The sequence below is a fragment of the Alternaria burnsii genome (genome assembly GCF_013036055.1).
Source record: "Alternaria burnsii strain CBS107.38 chromosome Unknown 752, whole genome shotgun sequence".
Taxonomy (NCBI): domain Eukaryota; kingdom Fungi; phylum Ascomycota; class Dothideomycetes; order Pleosporales; family Pleosporaceae; genus Alternaria; species Alternaria burnsii.
Genome location: NW_024066114.1, coordinates 815,246 through 832,437, shown reverse-complemented (window position 1 = coordinate 832,437; position 17,192 = coordinate 815,246). Strand labels below are relative to the sequence as shown.

Genomic DNA, 17,192 nt, shown 5'->3' with positions numbered 1-17,192 from the left:
ATGTTGAGTGATCCTAGTTCATCGTCCTTCTCCTACAATTTTCTCTCGTTATCATTTCTTTGTCAACCAATAGAAAGTGAACTTGTATAAGTTGCATATACTACGATACAATTCCAGTTCTCTTACCCAAAACCATGTCATGAATCTATAATGATCTAAGATACACGTGCGTATACTCCTATAACATGTCTATAAACCCGTGAAGCTGTCTACTTTAATATATACCCGAATCATCCGAAACGTACGAAGTTGACCCCAAATCTTACTGTGTAAAGCTCTTTATCATCTTCCTTCCCCAACTACCGTCTGCGCTCACGGCCTCCGACGTCGCCGCATCCTCGTCTTTATATTTTTCGCTCTCATTATCATCCGTGATAAGATCGTGAGGCAGATTAATGGCCCGATCGAGGCTATACGGCAGACCCCTGTGCCTACCACGCAGCATCATAGCGCAAATGACCACTTTGCCAAAGGTATTGAAGTGTCCAGACAGCGAGGTGAGGTTGGATGGGTGACCAAGCGAAAGACCGACGTTGCCGTATGCAGAGACAACTTCGAAGAAGATAGCGAAGACGGAGAAGGCCTGATGATAGGTTAGCACATGAATTTCAGTGAACAGGATCGATGTCCAACTTACCCAATCCTCTCGACTCATGATCCGATCACTCTCTGCAATACAGATACAGAACACGCCCAAGAAGATGTACCATAGATCGAAACTCAACTGATTCCGTAGATGGCCAATCAAGTATGTTTTACTTCCCTTCTGCTCATCCAGGTTCTCATCTGCACCATAGATACCCACAGATTTCTCCTCGTAGCTCTCGCTCATACGGATAGAGATCGCGATCGGGTAGATGGAGATGTACATCATGACAAGAAGACTGAACTGCACTGCTGGGTTGACAGCCGCAAGGTTGAACGTCGACGTACCGGTGTGGCGAGACGATGCAGACTGGAAGATGGCAGCGAGGATGCGGGGCCCGACAGGTAAGACGTTTACCTCTGGGTTGTCAAGATCGAGGACAACGATGAGCAGAGTGTCGATGAAGTTCAGAGCGAAGAGGATGGAGGCTAGGATCCAGGTTGCAGTGGCAGGGAAAAGCAGTGTGTAGCATCTTCTCGGATGGTCGAGTAGGAAGCGTGTCGATTCTTCGAGCGAGGACCTCGCGGGCGCAAGCTTGTAGATGGTCCAGATGAGGAGGCGCAGGAAGACAGGATAAAACGTATTACCGGCGAATGCGAGGAACGACATCACTAGCATCGGCCAGGTTGCGTCACGGAAGGTTATCATACTGTCTGGCGTAAGTGTCAGGCCGAGGTTATCGACCATGGTTTGCGCTGAGTAAAACGCCCACCATGTCTTGTCTTGACCCTGTGAGGCAAGGTAGTCTTGGTACTTTGCTGGTGCCATATGAATCCATGGGAGCAGGCAAATGACTCCGAACGTGTGTAGTCCAACAAAGTATCCGACCGTGACCTTGAGCAAGACGCGCAGCGCACGGTACTCAACACCACCTAGCTCTTCTCGAGTCATGGAAGCCAGATCGATGGTGGGTTCTCTCCGTGGCTTGTCTTCGCTACGACGGTGGGTGCTTGCGGTACTTCCGAGCACGAATATAGATGACACAGCGCGATCTACGGACTTTGCCTTGCTCATGGCTCGAGTGTTCATGCTTCTAGTCTCTGACAGGTTGCGACGTCGTGTATAGCTTGATTCTGCGACGGGCTTGATACGATCTTCATCTTCGTCTTCATCATCGGACATTGAAGTGATGGGTTGACCATTGTCGCGTTCTCGTGGGCCAGGAATGTACAAAGTGCCTTTTTCTTTGGCAGTGTGTCGAGGGTCGGGTGCAAACGTGATGCGGGGAGCAGAAGGCTCATCGTTCGAATTCTCTTCAGTGGAAACAGGAACAGGCTTCTTCTCCGAGACTGTCTCGCCAGTGAGACCTGCTTCGAGCTCTCGTGTATCGGAAGCATCGGTAGTCTTTTGGACCTGACTGAAAGACAGTCGGGAGCTTCTGGGTCTAGTGTGTGCCGCTGCTGTTGAACTGTCAGCTTTGGACGGAAGGACAGGACGGAGCTTGACATACCGACACCCTTCAGCTTCTGACTAAACCAACGTAGTCGTACAACAACGACAATAACATTGATGAATCCCAGGTTTGTAACGATGGGTGTGATATAGACGAAGATCTGCTGGTACGTTTTGAGAGCCTTGACATCAACACTAGTTCACTGTCAGCACGAAGCCAGTCTAGTATATGCCAGCAAAACTCACGGGTTCAGTCCAGATTCAGTTGACGCGCTGACACCAAAGTAGTACGCATCAATAGCGGAAAGATTTCCATAGGGATAAATGATGATCAAAGCTAAAATGCCGAAACTGAGAATGTAGGCATCTACATGCCGTTAGCGATGCCATCCCTCCTGGACCAGGCAAGCATCCATATGCAGAACTTACAATGCAGCGTAATGAAATTGATTGGTGGCTTCCACATGATTGTCTCTTCTCGCTCCGAAACCACTTTTCAGTAACGAAGTCGAGGGATTTCCGTATACGTGCACTGCAGCAGCGAGACGCAAGGGCGAATAAGCGAACAAACGGTATGACAAAAGAGCAGGAAAAAGAACTCAAAACACAGAGCTCGTTTACCAAAGTATTGGAAAATGTCTCAGGAGAGGTAAAAGCTCTAGGTAGGAAGGCGATGCAATGTAATGCGGTCTGGTCACAAAGGATAATGTTTGTATGAGGCATTTATCCCCCTCACGATCAGCGGGCTGCTCAGCCACTGCTGGGCAAGTCATGATGGGCCTGCCTTTGCCTATTGCGGCGGATATACCGCCTGTGAAAGCAGCGTAGGTCATATTTTACTTGCTTTGCCGGTGTTTGCCAAGCGGGGGATAATTCGCGCATTGTGACGATGTCGTGGTTCCGGAATGCGAGTGTTCCTACAAGCCTTCTGGCTGCAGACTAGCGTGCGACCCTCCCGCTATACGAGGGCTTGTGATTGGCCAGGGGGCTCATCTGTATGCAGGTGCGCGCTTCCTTGCCCTGTGGGGGTATTTATTTCGCATGGTTAACTCGTGGCTTCGCTTGTGGTGTCGTGGATGTAGTACGTCGATGTTCAGGTTTTTCAATACGTGAGATGACTGTTCATCGACGGCTCCCATTGTACGGTGTAGTGTTAACGGTACTTCAAATGACCGCAAAAGGCCCATGATGTGTTAGTGCGTCCAATTCAGCCGTAGCCATCTCATCCAGCCGAGTCCAAGAACGTAAGACTTTACGTTAAGAAAACCCATCTACCCCTTCAAATTATTCGCGCAAGTCTCGCTAAGATTTTACAGACGCTTGATTCGACTTCCTTCCTTTTGCGACCGTACTTTGTACGTGATGTTACGCATAGACATGCGATGCACGTGTACATCATTAGAAACGTCAATGTAATTACTATGTCCTTATAGGCTTTATCCCCCAAGCACCAGAGACTCAGAATGTCATTGTACGGGTTTGTTCTAAAGCAATGCCTCAAGTGTTCCCATCGATATCACCGAAAGACGAAAAACGCCCTCTTTATCCTTCAGCATTTCCATTAAACTATAGCCCAAGTTCCCACAACACCAGCAAGAATCGCAACAACAGCACACAAAGCCAGATGCATCGGCTGAATCTTGGTTGCCACAGTGGTCTGGATGACGGGTCCAGCAGCCGCCTCAGTGATAGGAGTAGTGGTAGTTTCGACGATCGGTACAGGCTGGTGCTTCTTTTGCGCCTGCGCCTTCTTGCCGCCTTTTGTGCCACGCTTCTTCTTCTTGGCTGCTGGAGCAGTACCCTCGCTATTGTCTTTATTTTCATCCTCCTTTATATCAGATGAATATGGCGTTGACGCGTCGCCGGATTGCTCAGACATGAGGACGTCGTATATGTTTGACAACACCGCCGCCTGCTTGTTCTCCTTACGCTTTTCGTTGCGCCTCTGGTTCTTCGTCTTTACAGGTGTAGGAGTTTGCGCAGTTTGAGTGGAAGGCAGTGGCACAGGAGAACCGGCAGGGAAGATTTGTACAGGAGCCTTCTTGGATGACTTTACTGTTGGCTCCGATGGTGCCGCAGGTGGAGAAGCAGCAGACTGCTGTGAGATCGGAACTTCGATAGGTGGTGGCGACCCTTCATTATCCTCAACATTGATGAGCTTGGATTGATCAATGTTGACTTGCTTCTCGACGTGTTCGTCTATCGCTGTCGGTGCGACCGATGTCGAGCGCTCGATGATGGCACCATCATTCTCCTCAATAACGGAAAGCGGTTCAGGGACCTCGAGCGTAGACTCCACATCGCCCTCAGTGGACTCTATGTTGGCTGGTGGTACTGGCAACGGAATATCTTCAGCCTGCTTCGAAGTGATGGAAGCATTGGACGTCGATGCCTCAGTCTTCTCAACCTCAGTCGCAGCAGACTGGGCAGCGTCGGTCTTGGCCTTGTTAATCTTGCGTCCGCCCTTCGTGCCACGTTTACCCTTCTTCTTGGTCTTATCGCCAACGTCAGCATTCTCATTCACCAGATGTACGTTCTCTTCCTTGTCAACTTGGTGTGAGAACGTTTGAGTAGCGAGAGACTTTCCATGTCCAGATGGTGCGCTCTGTATACTCATATTCGCAGTAGAAATATATTCCTCGACTGCCTCGGTCAACAGCTCCTCTGGTTCGAAAAACTCCTTCTCCTCGGTTGCGAGAACTTCATACCTATTCGACTTCAACGAAGCAGAAGATGCAGGAGAAACAGGAGAAACAGGCGACTTTGATCTAATGGACGTGGATCCGGCGGAAGTTATAGACGTGCCTTGCGACTTCGGGTCGGTAGGAGCGACCTTGGAGAAAGCGAAAGGCGGGCCCCATAATCCATCCCACTCTTTCTTCAACTGCGATATGGGAATAGCGGTATCGTTCTCGGATCCTGTCGCGGTCATGACGGCTGTTGGAGTTTCGGCGATCTTATTGTTATCGAGGACGGTAGCAACCGAAGCAGATTTGGACTGTCCTCCAGTGGCGATGATGGTCTCAGAAGGTGTCTCAGTGTTCTGTGAGGTCTGGTCGACTGACGCGACACACGAACCTTTGGTATCCTTTGTCTCAGGATCCTCGAACATACCAGGCCACACACCGTTCACTCGATCTTTCTCCATCAAAATTGCGACAATGTCCCTCGGTCCTGCACCATCAGGAACGCCATGAATCTTAGCCAGAATTCTGAGTTCATCCACCGTTTTACTACTGTAATGCTCAACACTGGCCGCCTCAGAGTAAGGTGTTCTAGCCGCAGTGTTGATGTTCGCGGGAAGCGACATTGTGGCTGAGGATTGTGCGGGTACGTGATTCGTGCTGGTTTTGATTTGAAAAACTTCTAGTTCGAGATGGCTGGTTGCAGTGTGAATGGAAGTTGAAGTGAGTCGGTAAAGTCAGGAGAAGAGAGCGCGTGTGAGGATTTCTAGGATTACAACAATGAGAGTGTGGGGTTGCGTTGGTACGCAGCGGAGGGGCGCGCCCGCTGATCCAGGAGTGAATGTGCTTTGATAATGGTCTTGCGATTGGAGGATTGGCTGAGTTATTGTGTGATAGGGTGTTTTCTATGGAAGCGAGTTACCAGTCCCGTGATTGATACCTCTTAGTGGGCGGTCGAGCTTTCGCGTAGAAGGTATTCACGCATGATTACAGGTCAGCCGCCACGACAATGGAAAAGTAAAACGAAGTTTTCACCTAGCTCAGTAATACGGTTCTGAATGACGCCACTGATAGCTTGAGTGATCACAAAGACCAAATGTAACAGAGGATGCGGAGAGAGTATTGAATTTGCGCGGGTGGAGAAGACCTACATGCTCTGAGGCTGTGCCCATGACGACACACGTCGAACACGATGATTCGCGGTAAGACTACAAGTGGAAATATATGAGGGGTATCTTAAGGATTATACAACGAGAAAGACTGCTTCAGCAGGAGTTCAATCTGCGCCACAGTGAAAGATGGGCATTCATCGTAAGACGCAAGGATGAACCACTCCATCGAGAGGGAGAACCAAACTTACAGAATCACTGGAATCTTTGTAATCCAGTCCTCCACAACCCAGCCGTTATCTTGATATAACTTTTGCAAGTTTGATCGAAATTGCGCTGCTTTTGTAACAATCTCTGCGACACTCCGTTCGCGCAAACATCCGCCCAGCGGACGAGACGAATCAGGCTTGCAATACGTTGTGAAGATCTTCTCGAAAACTTGCGGACCTATATGACGGTTAGTATAGAAACGAGAGACTCTGAAGAGAAGATGAAACGTACCAGCATAACGCTTCAAGCCGTCGAGTAAAGCTGTCTCTTCTTGTTCAGTCCATTCTCGGCTGTCGTCCAATGTCGAAGCTTGACGATGTAGAGGAGCAGACCGGGATGTAAAGACCGGCAGCCGCTCGAAAACGACACCGTTAGCGTCTTTTTCTTCCAAGTCTTGGAGCCTTGTGATGGCCAACTTCAGTCTTCTATGCGGATCAGTTTCACAGAGCATGCGCTTGACATGTAGATCCTGCCAGCGTTTCCACCGCTGCGTTTGCGCCTCGAGAGACATGGTCTTGCGGTCTTCCTCCTCTTTCTGCTCTTTCATCTTGCGATCGAGCTCTGCTTGCTGCTTGCGATGTTGTTCCGTAGCTTCAAGCCTACTCAGACATCTGCGATATATCTTGTCCACGTGCCGAAGATGAGCAATGAGACTGATATCCACGTCCTTGATAATTCTATCACCCTTGAAGTGCTTGGGAACAAAGGCATTCCAGTCCGCAATCGCGTCCTTGAAGGCCAGAATCTGACGCATCAAGGGTGACAGTATGCGCAAAGCGTCTAGTGAGTCGGTCACTGCACCGTCGTTCTCGTCCAGCCAAATATATAGTGCTTCGAGGTATAGTATGACAGCACGGAAGACATGGCCATACGCGTCACCTTTGAAGGCGCGCTGGTCTTTCTCCTTGACACAAGCGTTGATCTGCCTGAGCACTTCTTTCAGTTCATTGGCATCTTCAGCGACTTGCTCCGTCGGTATGTCGCTATCCTGAAGGTGGACGCGGTGTACATTGCATTTACGGATGATCGAAGTAGCGATTTTAGTTTCACATTTTCCTGACCGTGGCTTAAGGTTGAGGAACCCAAAGACGGTCTCGATACTTCCAGGCTGTCCTGTAGGACGTACTGTCTTGTGACCGTCATCCGAAATGCTGTCAGATCTCTCTGCGTCCGGCTCATTCTCGGACTCGTGATCGGACTCGTGATCGGACTCGGCACTTCCAGACGCGCGTTCGATCTCCATGACATTGGCTGTTTCTGGAGCTTCCTTGAATGGTTTTGCGTTGCCCTGGGGTCCTCGCTTCCTGGCCGGTAACGGCTGACTGGTCACTGTAGTATCATTGGTAAGTTTTCTTCGAGATTTTAATTTTGGTGGTGCACGTTTTGGATGTGAGCCTTTCCCTTGTACAGGGTCGTCGGCGATTTCTTGCGTTCCTTGTTCGTGGTTACTGTGATCCACCTTCTCCGTGGTGCTCTGCTCTTGCGATGTCCGCCGGACCTGAATTCTGACCCGTGGATGAGCCCTCCTTGATGTGACTGATTCTGCAGTCGCTTGCCTCTGTTCTCTCTGGCATTTCGCAGGTCTATCATGACCGTGTTCTGACTCTGATTTCCGTTTCGATATTGCTCGTGTGTTGGCAAGATGCTCTAGCGCATCAGACGATCTTTCGCCCACATTGGGTGGTGTTCCATGACGAGTGTTATCGACGGCTACGGTATCGCTTTGCAACGGAGCGAGTCGAGGTGGTGAGGAACGTAGGTCAGTCTCTGCTGATACCAGGTCTCCAGGCAAAGCCAGATTCTCCACCAGCTCTTTGGGATCCACCTGCAATCCGCCGTCGGTCCGCACCGGAAGCTCCGACGAAGCTACAGGAGCATCACTCGATACGTCCACTACTTTCGCCTTGCCTTTATCCCTTTTCTTCTTAAGGATCTTCAAGGGCTTGTGGTTGACCTTCTCTGGCAATGCATATCTGCCCTTCTCAGGGCTCAGCTCAATCTCGTACGGGTCACCTCTAACCGCTAGATTCTGTCTTGAGCTCTCATCCCTCTTCAGGCTGACCCGCTTGAGTTTTCCCTTCCGCTCTAGAAAGCTAGGGGGGTTTATGCGCGCTGCGTTGAGCAGGTTTGCGCCGAGGACCGCGGACGGTGCGGGCAAGTCTGCGAGTGGGGAATGGGATTCGGTGAGGAGCTGCTGGGTTGCGGCGTCGTCGTCTGAGGAAGGCGAGGGAGGTTTACGAGCTAGTGTGCCAGTGTTAGCTCAGGACGCGTCGGACGGAAGCTTCAGCTGTGTTTATAATAGGTAGCGGCCATGGACAACTTGGTGCACTGCCATGACGTACCTCTCTGCTTCGACGTGTCCTTGAGGCGCGCCATCCGTGAGCGTTAAGAACGCTATTGCATCCGTGTTGATGAGCCTTGGCGATGTCGGCGATGTGGGGGAGTGAAGTCATCCCCACGCTCAAAAGCAAGACGAGGCTGGACTCAGACACGCTATCACATGAGATCGTCCCTGCACCTGCCCACTATCGATAAACCACAAACTATCACCACACCCCCCATTCCGCAATGTCATCGAATCCCTCCAAAGCACCCGTACTAGAGCTACTCCGCAAAGACGCATCGCACAGTTTCGAAATTCCCGCCAAACGCATTCACGATGGCGACGATGTCACTTTCTTCCTGGCAAGCAGAGCCTATGCCGATATAATGACTTTTATCTTCCAGCTTAACACAGCCATGATACCCCGGAAGATCAAACAATCTCAAGAGCAACGAGACAACACAGGCTCATTCAAAGAGTGGAAATTGAACGATCCAGACGTTCCTCATCCCCCTGTTGTTGCAAACCTCGCCAAGCTTCTCGACGTCCTCGCCTCCATCGTCGACGAAGCACCGCCAGACCCAGGTCCGCGTCGCTTCGGAAACGTCAGCTTTAGGATCTGGTATGATATTGTTCGAGAAAGAGTGCCTGCACTCCTGGATCAGTATCTACCCGAACAGGTACTCGCCTTCAAATCCGCGTCTGATGTCTCTGCCAAACATGAACTAGAAGCCTATCTCATCGGCAGTTTCGGTAGCTCTCAACGTCTCGACTACGGTACAGGCCATGAACTCAGTTTCCTCGCTTTCCTAGGCTGTCTTTGGAAACTGGGCGCTTTTCCTCATTCGGAAGATGGCGAGCAGGAACGCGGTATCGTTCTTGGAGTAGTGGAACCATATCTCGCTCTGATACGACGGCTTATCTTGACGTACACACTTGAACCTGCTGGCTCCCACGGTGTATGGGGGCTAGACGATCATTCGTTTGTTCCGTATATCTTCGGCAGCGCGCAACTTTCTCCCGCTATCGTTACGCCTGCAGATGTCGCGGCAGAAGGCTCGTTACCGACTGCTCCTAACCCAGGCGACGTGGCCAAAGCCACCGCTGTAGCCCGAGAGCGAACGCGGAATATGTATTTCAGTGCCATCGGCTTCATCTACGATGTAAAGAAAGGACCATTTTGGGAACACAGCAATATCTTGTACGACGTCTCTGGTGTTAAAGCAGGATGGGCCAAAATCAACAAGGTAATCCACATTCTTCTCCCTTTCTCGATGCGTCAAACTGACAATAGTTTCAGGGGATGATCAAGATGTACAACGCAGAAGTTCTTTCCAAATTCCCTGTAGTCCAGCACTTCCCGTTCGGCTCGCTTTTCTCCTTCTCAGCAGATCCGAATGCGAAAACCATTCAGGCAAGTGTCCATACTGCTAGTCAACCTAAGTCGAGTACACCGTCTACCACAGCACCTACTGCTCGACCGGGTCCACAGTCTGCGTTACGGGATCCGATGGCTGACCCTATGGGTGGAGCAGCTAGGGGAGGTGGAGTTGGTACTGCTGCGCCTTGGGCGGGTGCTGGGGCTAGAACGGCGGGCGCTGGAATGCCTCCCATGACGGCCGCGCCGTGGGCTACTGCTGGTGCTAGTGCTAGAGGCACAGGTAGTACAGATGTACCCAATGGTCCGAATCAGCCTACAAAAGCGCCTTGGGCGAGCAGAACGCCTGCTCCGCCACCGGCAGTAGGTGGCACTACAGCACCATGGGCAAGAGGAAATGCAGGGGATACGCAGAATACCCAATCAAGTACGAGGGCACCTTGGGCGGATAAGAGATAAGATAGGGCGAAATCAAAAATAAGACATCAGACACGTGTAGTATGCTTTCGTGTACGACATGTACGATATGAGACTCGAGTATGTCTATCACAAGAACCTTGGTAAGGTCATGACCATAAACTACAAAGTCATGCACTACGCACCCCATGCTGTCGCAAGCTTCCACAAAGATATCCTTCTTGAACTGTCTATCCTCCTTTTCACCCAATCAAGCAACATTTTCCATCAATCCTGCCCCCACCGTCCGTCCCCTCTCTCTAAGCACGACCCTCATTCCCTCCTCCACCGGTAACTCCTTTTCCAATTGCACCACCACCCTTGCTACCTCACCTGGCTTCACAATTCTTGGCTTCTTCTTCACAACCTCCCCTGTAAACTTATTAAGCTTAGCGCTCAGCGTTCGAATTCCTGCTGGTGAGTTGAGTGTGCTCCTAAAGACTTCCACCGGCATAGGCAGTACGTGTTCGAAAGCGAGGAGCTTGGACGTAAATGCTTTGACAAGTTTGACAGGATCTTTGGGGGAACAGACAATGTCTCCCTGACGAAGGTGAACGGGGTCGATGTCTGTGAGGTGAAGGGTAGGGATTTGACCGCAGACAGCCCAGTCTACGGGTGCGTCTTGCACTTCGATAGATTTTATAGTTGCGGTTTCGTTGGCAGGGAGAGCAAGAATAACGTCACCGACTTGTAAGGTTCCGGCATCGATACGGCCTGATATGCTGAGCGGCGAACGGACGTCACCTCGGAAGACGTCAGCAACAGAGAGCCGAAGTGGTTTCGTGAGGTTTCGGGTTGGTAGATCGATGCGTTCTAGAGCTTCTAGCAGAGTCTCGCCAGTGTACCAATGTGCGGCCGAGTTTTCGATCTTCTTGACGACGTTTTCTCCGGTCAGACCAGCTAGGGGTATGAATGTTATCCGCTTTTCGAGGAAGCTTGCTTCGGTGAGGAAGGTGGTCATGAGTTTCGAGATCTCGTCGAAGCGTGATTTCGACCATTCGACTGTATCCATCTTGTTCACGGCCACGACGATATGTTGCATACCCATGCTTCGTGCAATCAGGATGTGTTCCTTCGTTTGACCCTTGAGACCAGATTCGAAGCTGTTAGTGCTTGCGTCGATGACAAGGACGGGGAAGTCGGCTTGTGATGCACCCGAGATCATTCTTGGTATGAAGTCCTTATGACCAGGCGCATCCAGTATTGTGAACACGCTCCTGTCTGTCTCGAAGTAGTTTGTCGCAATGTCGACGGTGACACCACGACTCCGCTCTTCGCTGGTCTCGTCCATGACCCACGCGAGCGCGAATGATGATTTGCCAATAGTCTCTGCTTCTTTTCGTAATTTGTCTATCGATCGCTGATCGACAACTTGAAGATCGTAAAGCAATCGCCCCATGAGTGTACTCTTACCGTGGTCGACATGTCCTGGATAAGTTAGTACTATAATGACGAAGGACGAATAAAGGTTGTAAGATTCTACTCACCGAGCACTACAAAATTAGCCATCCGCTTGGAAGCGCTCTTTTCAAACTCGTCTACAACGTTCAAGTTCTTGCTCTTGACTCTTGGCTCATCGGCCACGGTAAGCTTCTCGACCGACTCGGCTAAGTCACCGTTGGTCTGCTTTTTCTTCTTCTTTGGTGTAGTTCCTGTATGTCTTAGAGAGGTTCAAATGAATTTGCCAAGAATCTAGTGACGTCCGCCGCCTGCGCCCTTTGCCTGTGCTGCGCGCACAATGTCGTCCGGGCTGGGTCCAGCAAAGGCTCCTGTGCCATCATAGGATTTGTACGCAGCAAAGGGTATCGGCACCTCTTGTAGCGGTGCTTGTGTGTGCTTTGACATTTCGTCGGGCCCACAAAGGGTGGAGGCGAACATAGAGGCAGTAGCGCGTTGAGCAGGCGATTCGACAACGACGGCAGGCTGAGGAGCTTGGGGTTCTTCTATCTCGGGTTCTTTGGGTGCTTCTGGTGCTGGCGATGGCGAACGTCTGCGGACAGGATATCTGGAAAGTCGAGCTGGGCGCTCAGACTCGCCACTATCGCCGCCAGGGTTGCCACTCGCTTGGTTCTTCACCGAGAGCTTATCGAGCATGGCGATGGCCGAGTCGGCGTCATTGTTTGCCTTGGACGCAGCAGCTTCGGCATCTTCGCGCTCCTTCCTCCGCTTAGCCGCAAGGGCGGCTAGTTTCGAAGAGCCTCCAAGCAGGCCGCCTTTGTAGTGGGGGGCATCGACGGTGATGACGCCTAATCGTTCGGGTGGCACGTTGCCCCAGGGCACATCCCAGAAGAAGTCTGTGACAGCAGCGTTGGTAGGCATCGAGATTGGGGCAACGGTAGAGGATGGGCAACAGGACGACAGGGCAGCAGACTCGTCTACATAGCTAGAATGGGGTGCGGGTGTGAGTGTGCTTACCTGTGGTTGCGGGCGCGTTCTGGTCTGCTACGCTTGCAGCTTGGTCGAAGCGTGACACTGGTTTTGCCTTTTCCTGCTTGGGTGCCTCCTGCTTCGGTTCTGCGACCCCGAGCTTGTTCTTCAGGTAGCTCACGCTCTTTCCGATGTCGTAGTAGTAGTGCCATAGCGCTTCTTGTATTTGCTCATCGCTCGTGAAGCCGCTCATGTCTCCCAGCGCCTCGCGTACTTTGACTGTGCCCACACGCATCTGCTCTTTGTCGTCTTCCGTCATGCCATCTCCTCCGGCATCGACGTCTCCGGCGTCGTCTTCGTAGTAGTCATCGTCGTCGTAAATATCGTCGTCATCGTAATCGACGTTGCGCGTGCGCGAGAAGCCGCCTGCAGGCATTGTGGGTATTTCTTGATTCGTGCGTGTGTGCGGGTTGCGGGCTGGTTGACTTGTGTCGAGTGCCCCCTCTGGTATCGAATTGGTGTGCAGGCGTGTAGACTGTTGGGGCCAAATAGCTCGCGCTTTCTCTACCTAGTGTGAATTATCGCGTCCCTTCATTGACGTCGTCGGTGGGGCGACTTTCCTTGACGTGTAGCGCGGCTGCTATTGCCCCGCGCTAGTTGGGAGCTTTCAGCAATACAATGGCCATGATTCGTCCAAGTCACTTAGGCAGACGATCAAGGTAGAAATCATGAAATTGTTCGATTCAAAGTCAAGCTCGCCTACAGCTTGACACACCTATCGAAAGATACAGCAGTGGGGTATAGTATTAGTGGAAAATCACAATGCTGAAAACGAGGCCTGACACCCGCGCCCTTCGCCTGCCGGTATTCAAAATGGGGGGTTTTTTTTTTCGCGGGCCTCTCAGCCCGCTATTTTCTGTCACGCCTGTAGTCTCCCGAACTCCATAGGGGCGTCTCTATTTCTCTGCCTTCTCTTCAGCGGCGGCCGGGGCAGCAGGAGCTGCGGTAGATTCAGCACTAGGCGCAGGAGCGGCAGCAGTGGTGGGAGCCGCTGGAGTAGGTGCGGGAGCAACAGGCTCCTCAGCCTGAGCGGCGGGAGCAGGCGCCGCAGCTGGTGCAGCGGGCTTATCCTCGCCGAAGTTGGGCTCATCAAACATAGGTCCGCTTGTAGCGCTCATACCAGCAGCGGGCTGGCTGCTAGGAATGGCGGGAAGATCCAAAGGGGCAGTTGGTGCAGGTGTATCCGTCGCCTTGGGCTCAGTCTCCTTTGGGGCCTCAGTGGCTGTAGGCTGAGTCTCAGCAGCGGTCGGGGGTGCGGGTGCAACGGCGCCAACGGGTTCGGGTGCTGCAAGAAGATGTATTAGTCTAGGGTATCTTGAGTGACAAAGGAAATTCGTATGAGTTCGCGCGGGAAGGAAATGTAGTATCTGGCCGTCAGGTCGTAAACGAGCTGGTGGAAGTGCGATAAGCTTGACCAGTCATATCGTTGCAGGTGTTTTCCCACACCTAAATGGGATCGTTCCACTGACTGCGGTCCAAGCCGACTTTCTGTCGTCGCCTGGATCCATGCCAGGCATCGTCTCCACGATACGGTAGCGGACTCGAATGTGAAGGAGATGATAACCTACTCGACGTGGCTTGCTTGACCTCGGCCAATGCAGCGGCTTCATCCTTCTTCGCCTCACCCTGAGCAGGATCCGCGGCTGGAACCGCTGCGGGTTCAGCAGGCGCCGGGACTGGCGAAGACGCAGACGCTGGGGCAGCAGGTGTCGTCTCAGTCTTCGCGGGCTCGGGGACGGGTGCGGGAGCGGGTGCAGCTGGCGTAGTCTCGCTAGGCTTGGTTTGCGCAGACGTAGTGGGGGCCTCAGAAGTGGCCGTGGGCTTTGGCTCTTCCTTCTTAGACTTCTTGCCCTTGAAGAGACCCTTGAAGGCCTTCTTCATCTGATCCATCGCGTCAAGTGCTGTGGGAGTAACGTGTCAGATAACGATTCTGTATGTGCTAGTGATTGCACGGAGCAGTCTCGAGGATGATGGCTTGTGGGCAGGTAGATGTTTGTGCACACATGGGGCACGTAGATAGGCAACCACAATAAGGAAGTTTGCGCATCCGATCGAAAAGCACGACTAGTCCCAAGACGGATGCCATTCCCACGGCGAAGGTGAAGGTGAATGGGGATTGCACTTACGAACTCCCGGCATGCTGATGACGAGTTCTAGCTGGCTGCTAGATAAGCGCTTTAGGGTTGAGTATTAGCACGAGGGAGCGGAAAAGAATAAAGGAGACAGCGATGCAGTCAATGAGTAGCTAAAGCCGGTGGATGCCTAGGTAGCGCAAGGAGCGTGATGATGATAGCAAAGAGCGCGAAGGATGTCAAGTTGACGAAGCTCTGTTGTTCTGGCCGGGACCCTGAGACGCTAAGCCAATCGTCTCCACCTCCACATTCATGCACGCCGTTATGCACCATGCAACCAAAAATAGCCGCCTACTGCACCGCTATCTGCAAGCAATCAGTGGCCGTTGTGTTTCATCTTCTATCGAGTACGTGACAGGTATGCAAGACACCATGGCGTTGGTTATCAGGTACAGCCCGCCTGGCTTGTTGCCAGCGAGGCCTCCCAACACTGCAGAAATTAATCCCTCTTTCAGGCTAGCGCTTACCCCCCTGCATTGGGACAACTTATGAAGATCACATTTAACTGATGTTTGTCTCCACCACGTGAATTATACCACCTTGCACCCAACATGGATGCCGGAAACGCGACGACTGTAAACGGGCAGCTTTCTGCACCGTTCACAGCATTGCAGCACAGTCTCATCGCGCAATGCATCGTGGCCATCGCGGTAGTGTGCGTCTGTACTCGGATTCTTTCCGGGCATACCTTCAGATCCATCAAGTACGGAAAGGGTCGCAATGTCTTGCCTCCAACACTTCCGTATTGGATACCTGGACTGAAACATGCCTTGTCTTTTGCTTATGATTCGCATGGCTTCCTAGCCAGATGCTTGTAAGTACCGTCCTCACATCACCATCGAAGCTGTCCATTGATAACCACCACGCGATTGTCGCACTAAAGCGAAACTAACGTTGCAACAGGAACCAATATGGCGATGGTTCGCCCTTCTATCTAGATGCCGCAGGCCAAAAGCTACTTGTCGTCTTAGATCCAGAGCACGTCAGAGGCGTGCTCAATTCTTCATCCGAATGTGATCCAAACCCGTTTATCCACGACAAGATTATGGGCGCTTTGATGGGAAGCCCACAGGAAGCCATCGACCATTACAAGTCTGAGAATGGCAATACAGACTACATTCAAACAACACACATCCGACAGCATACCACAGGCTCGAACCTTGGCTTACTTGCCAAACGGCTTTTCGATGTCATGAAACGGACCGTCACCGAAAGCTTGTCTCCAATCCCAGAGGGTGAATGGAAGGACATCCCTGATCTCTACGACTTCATCGAATATCACGCATCCTACGGCATCGCCGAAACCCTTCTCGGCACATCCATCATGTATCCAGGAATGATATCCGATCTCTGGATCCACATTGAAGCCACGGATCAATTCTTCATGGGCCTTCCCCGCTTCCTTATCCCCAAAGCCTACGCCGCGCGTGATCGCCTGCTCAACGCTATTAGAGCTTGGACCGAGGAATCTGAAGTGTTGCGCAAGCAAAACGCCGTAAACACTACCTGGGACCCCATCGCAGGTTCTGGTCTTCTTCAAGAGAGAGAGGAACTATATAGCAAGATGGCTGGTCACGGTGTAGATGGTCGCTCCGCACAAACCCTCGGCCTCCTCTACGGCGGGACCAGTCTCACCGTGCCAGTAACATTCTGGTACTTTTTCGAAACACTACGCGATCCCTCTCTACACCATCGCGTGTCCGATGAGATCAGGAACGGTGTCAATGAAGAGACGCAAGGCTACAACTTTATGCAACTGAGCGCGCGGCCTTTGTTGCAGTCTCTTCATGCGGAGACGACACGAATGTATAGTTCCAATCTCGCTGTAAGAGAAGTCACAGCTCCGACATATGTGCTCGACGAGAAATACACTATACCAAAAGGCACCGAGGTTTATCTTTCTCATAAGTACAATGGGCAGTTCACCCCAGGGTGGAAGGCTGCAAGGCCCCAGGCTACCGCGAAACCTCTTGATACTTTCTGGGCCGATCGGTACTTGGTGAGCGGCAGCGGAAACGACGACAAAAGGGGAAAGTTCAGCGATGCAGGCTTGAGTGGTAATTGGACTTCTTTCGGGGGCGGAGAACACAAATGTCCTGGAAGGCATTTTGCCCGCAATATCGGTATCGTGACGTTGGCAATCTTCATGGGTGAATTCGAGATTGAAGTAGTTGATATGGAAGGGGCACGAGCTTTGGATCCTGGGAACAAAAAGAAGGCTTTTGGGACAATGAGGCCTAAGCAGAAAATTGCGGCGAGGATTAGGAAGAGGGTATAGGTATTGTTTGATAAGTTGAGAGTGTGGATATGTCTGGGCGATATTCATTCATCTCGCTGTCTATTATACTCTATCGACTGACAAAAGCTTGGTATAT

General features: G+C 51.6%; 6 protein-coding genes across 6 annotated transcripts; 2 read left to right on the top strand and 4 right to left on the bottom strand.

The window, feature by feature from the left end:
• Positions 1–262: 262 nt before the first annotated feature.
• Positions 263–2,504, bottom strand: GT037_006368 (potassium transport protein 1; the record flags this gene model as incomplete). Its single annotated transcript, XM_038931415.1, has 5 exons — positions 263–583; positions 638–2,046; positions 2,097–2,233; positions 2,285–2,405; positions 2,468–2,504. The coding sequence occupies 5 exons, from the start codon at positions 2,502–2,504 to the stop codon at positions 263–265; spliced, it is 2,025 nt and encodes a 674-aa protein (XP_038785912.1).
• A 1,095-nt stretch (positions 2,505–3,599) lies between these two features.
• On the bottom strand, positions 3,600–8,477 carry GT037_006367 (uncharacterized protein; the record flags this gene model as incomplete). The annotated part of the gene is made up of 4 exons (XM_038931414.1): positions 3,600–5,418; positions 6,083–6,278; positions 6,333–8,342; positions 8,444–8,477. The coding sequence occupies 4 exons, from the start codon at positions 8,475–8,477 to the stop codon at positions 3,600–3,602; spliced, it is 4,059 nt and encodes a 1,352-aa protein (XP_038785911.1).
• A 192-nt stretch (positions 8,478–8,669) lies between these two features.
• Positions 8,670–10,261, top strand: GT037_006366 (serine threonine-protein phosphatase 2a activator 1; the record flags this gene model as incomplete). The annotated part of the gene is made up of 2 exons (XM_038931413.1): positions 8,670–9,671; positions 9,725–10,261. 2 exons carry the CDS (start codon positions 8,670–8,672, stop codon positions 10,259–10,261), a joined length of 1,539 nt encoding a protein of 512 aa, XP_038785910.1.
• A 208-nt stretch (positions 10,262–10,469) lies between these two features.
• GT037_006365 (elongation factor 1-alpha) lies at positions 10,470–13,061 on the bottom strand (the record flags this gene model as incomplete). The annotated part of the gene is made up of 4 exons (XM_038931412.1): positions 10,470–11,686; positions 11,746–11,910; positions 11,959–12,633; positions 12,674–13,061. The coding sequence occupies 4 exons, from the start codon at positions 13,059–13,061 to the stop codon at positions 10,470–10,472; spliced, it is 2,445 nt and encodes an 814-aa protein (XP_038785909.1).
• Positions 13,062–13,581: 520 nt separating this feature from the next.
• GT037_006364 (uncharacterized protein) lies at positions 13,582–14,584 on the bottom strand (the record flags this gene model as incomplete). Its single annotated transcript, XM_038931411.1, has 2 exons — positions 13,582–13,970; positions 14,254–14,584. Coding segments are annotated over 2 exons (720 nt in total), but the record flags the coding sequence as incomplete, so codon positions are not given.
• Positions 14,585–15,368: 784 nt separating this feature from the next.
• Positions 15,369–17,095, top strand: GT037_006363 (cytochrome p450; the record flags this gene model as incomplete). Its single annotated transcript, XM_038931410.1, has 2 exons — positions 15,369–15,631; positions 15,721–17,095. 2 exons carry the CDS (start codon positions 15,369–15,371, stop codon positions 17,093–17,095), a joined length of 1,638 nt encoding a protein of 545 aa, XP_038785907.1.
• Between the last annotated feature and the right edge of the window lie 97 nt (positions 17,096–17,192).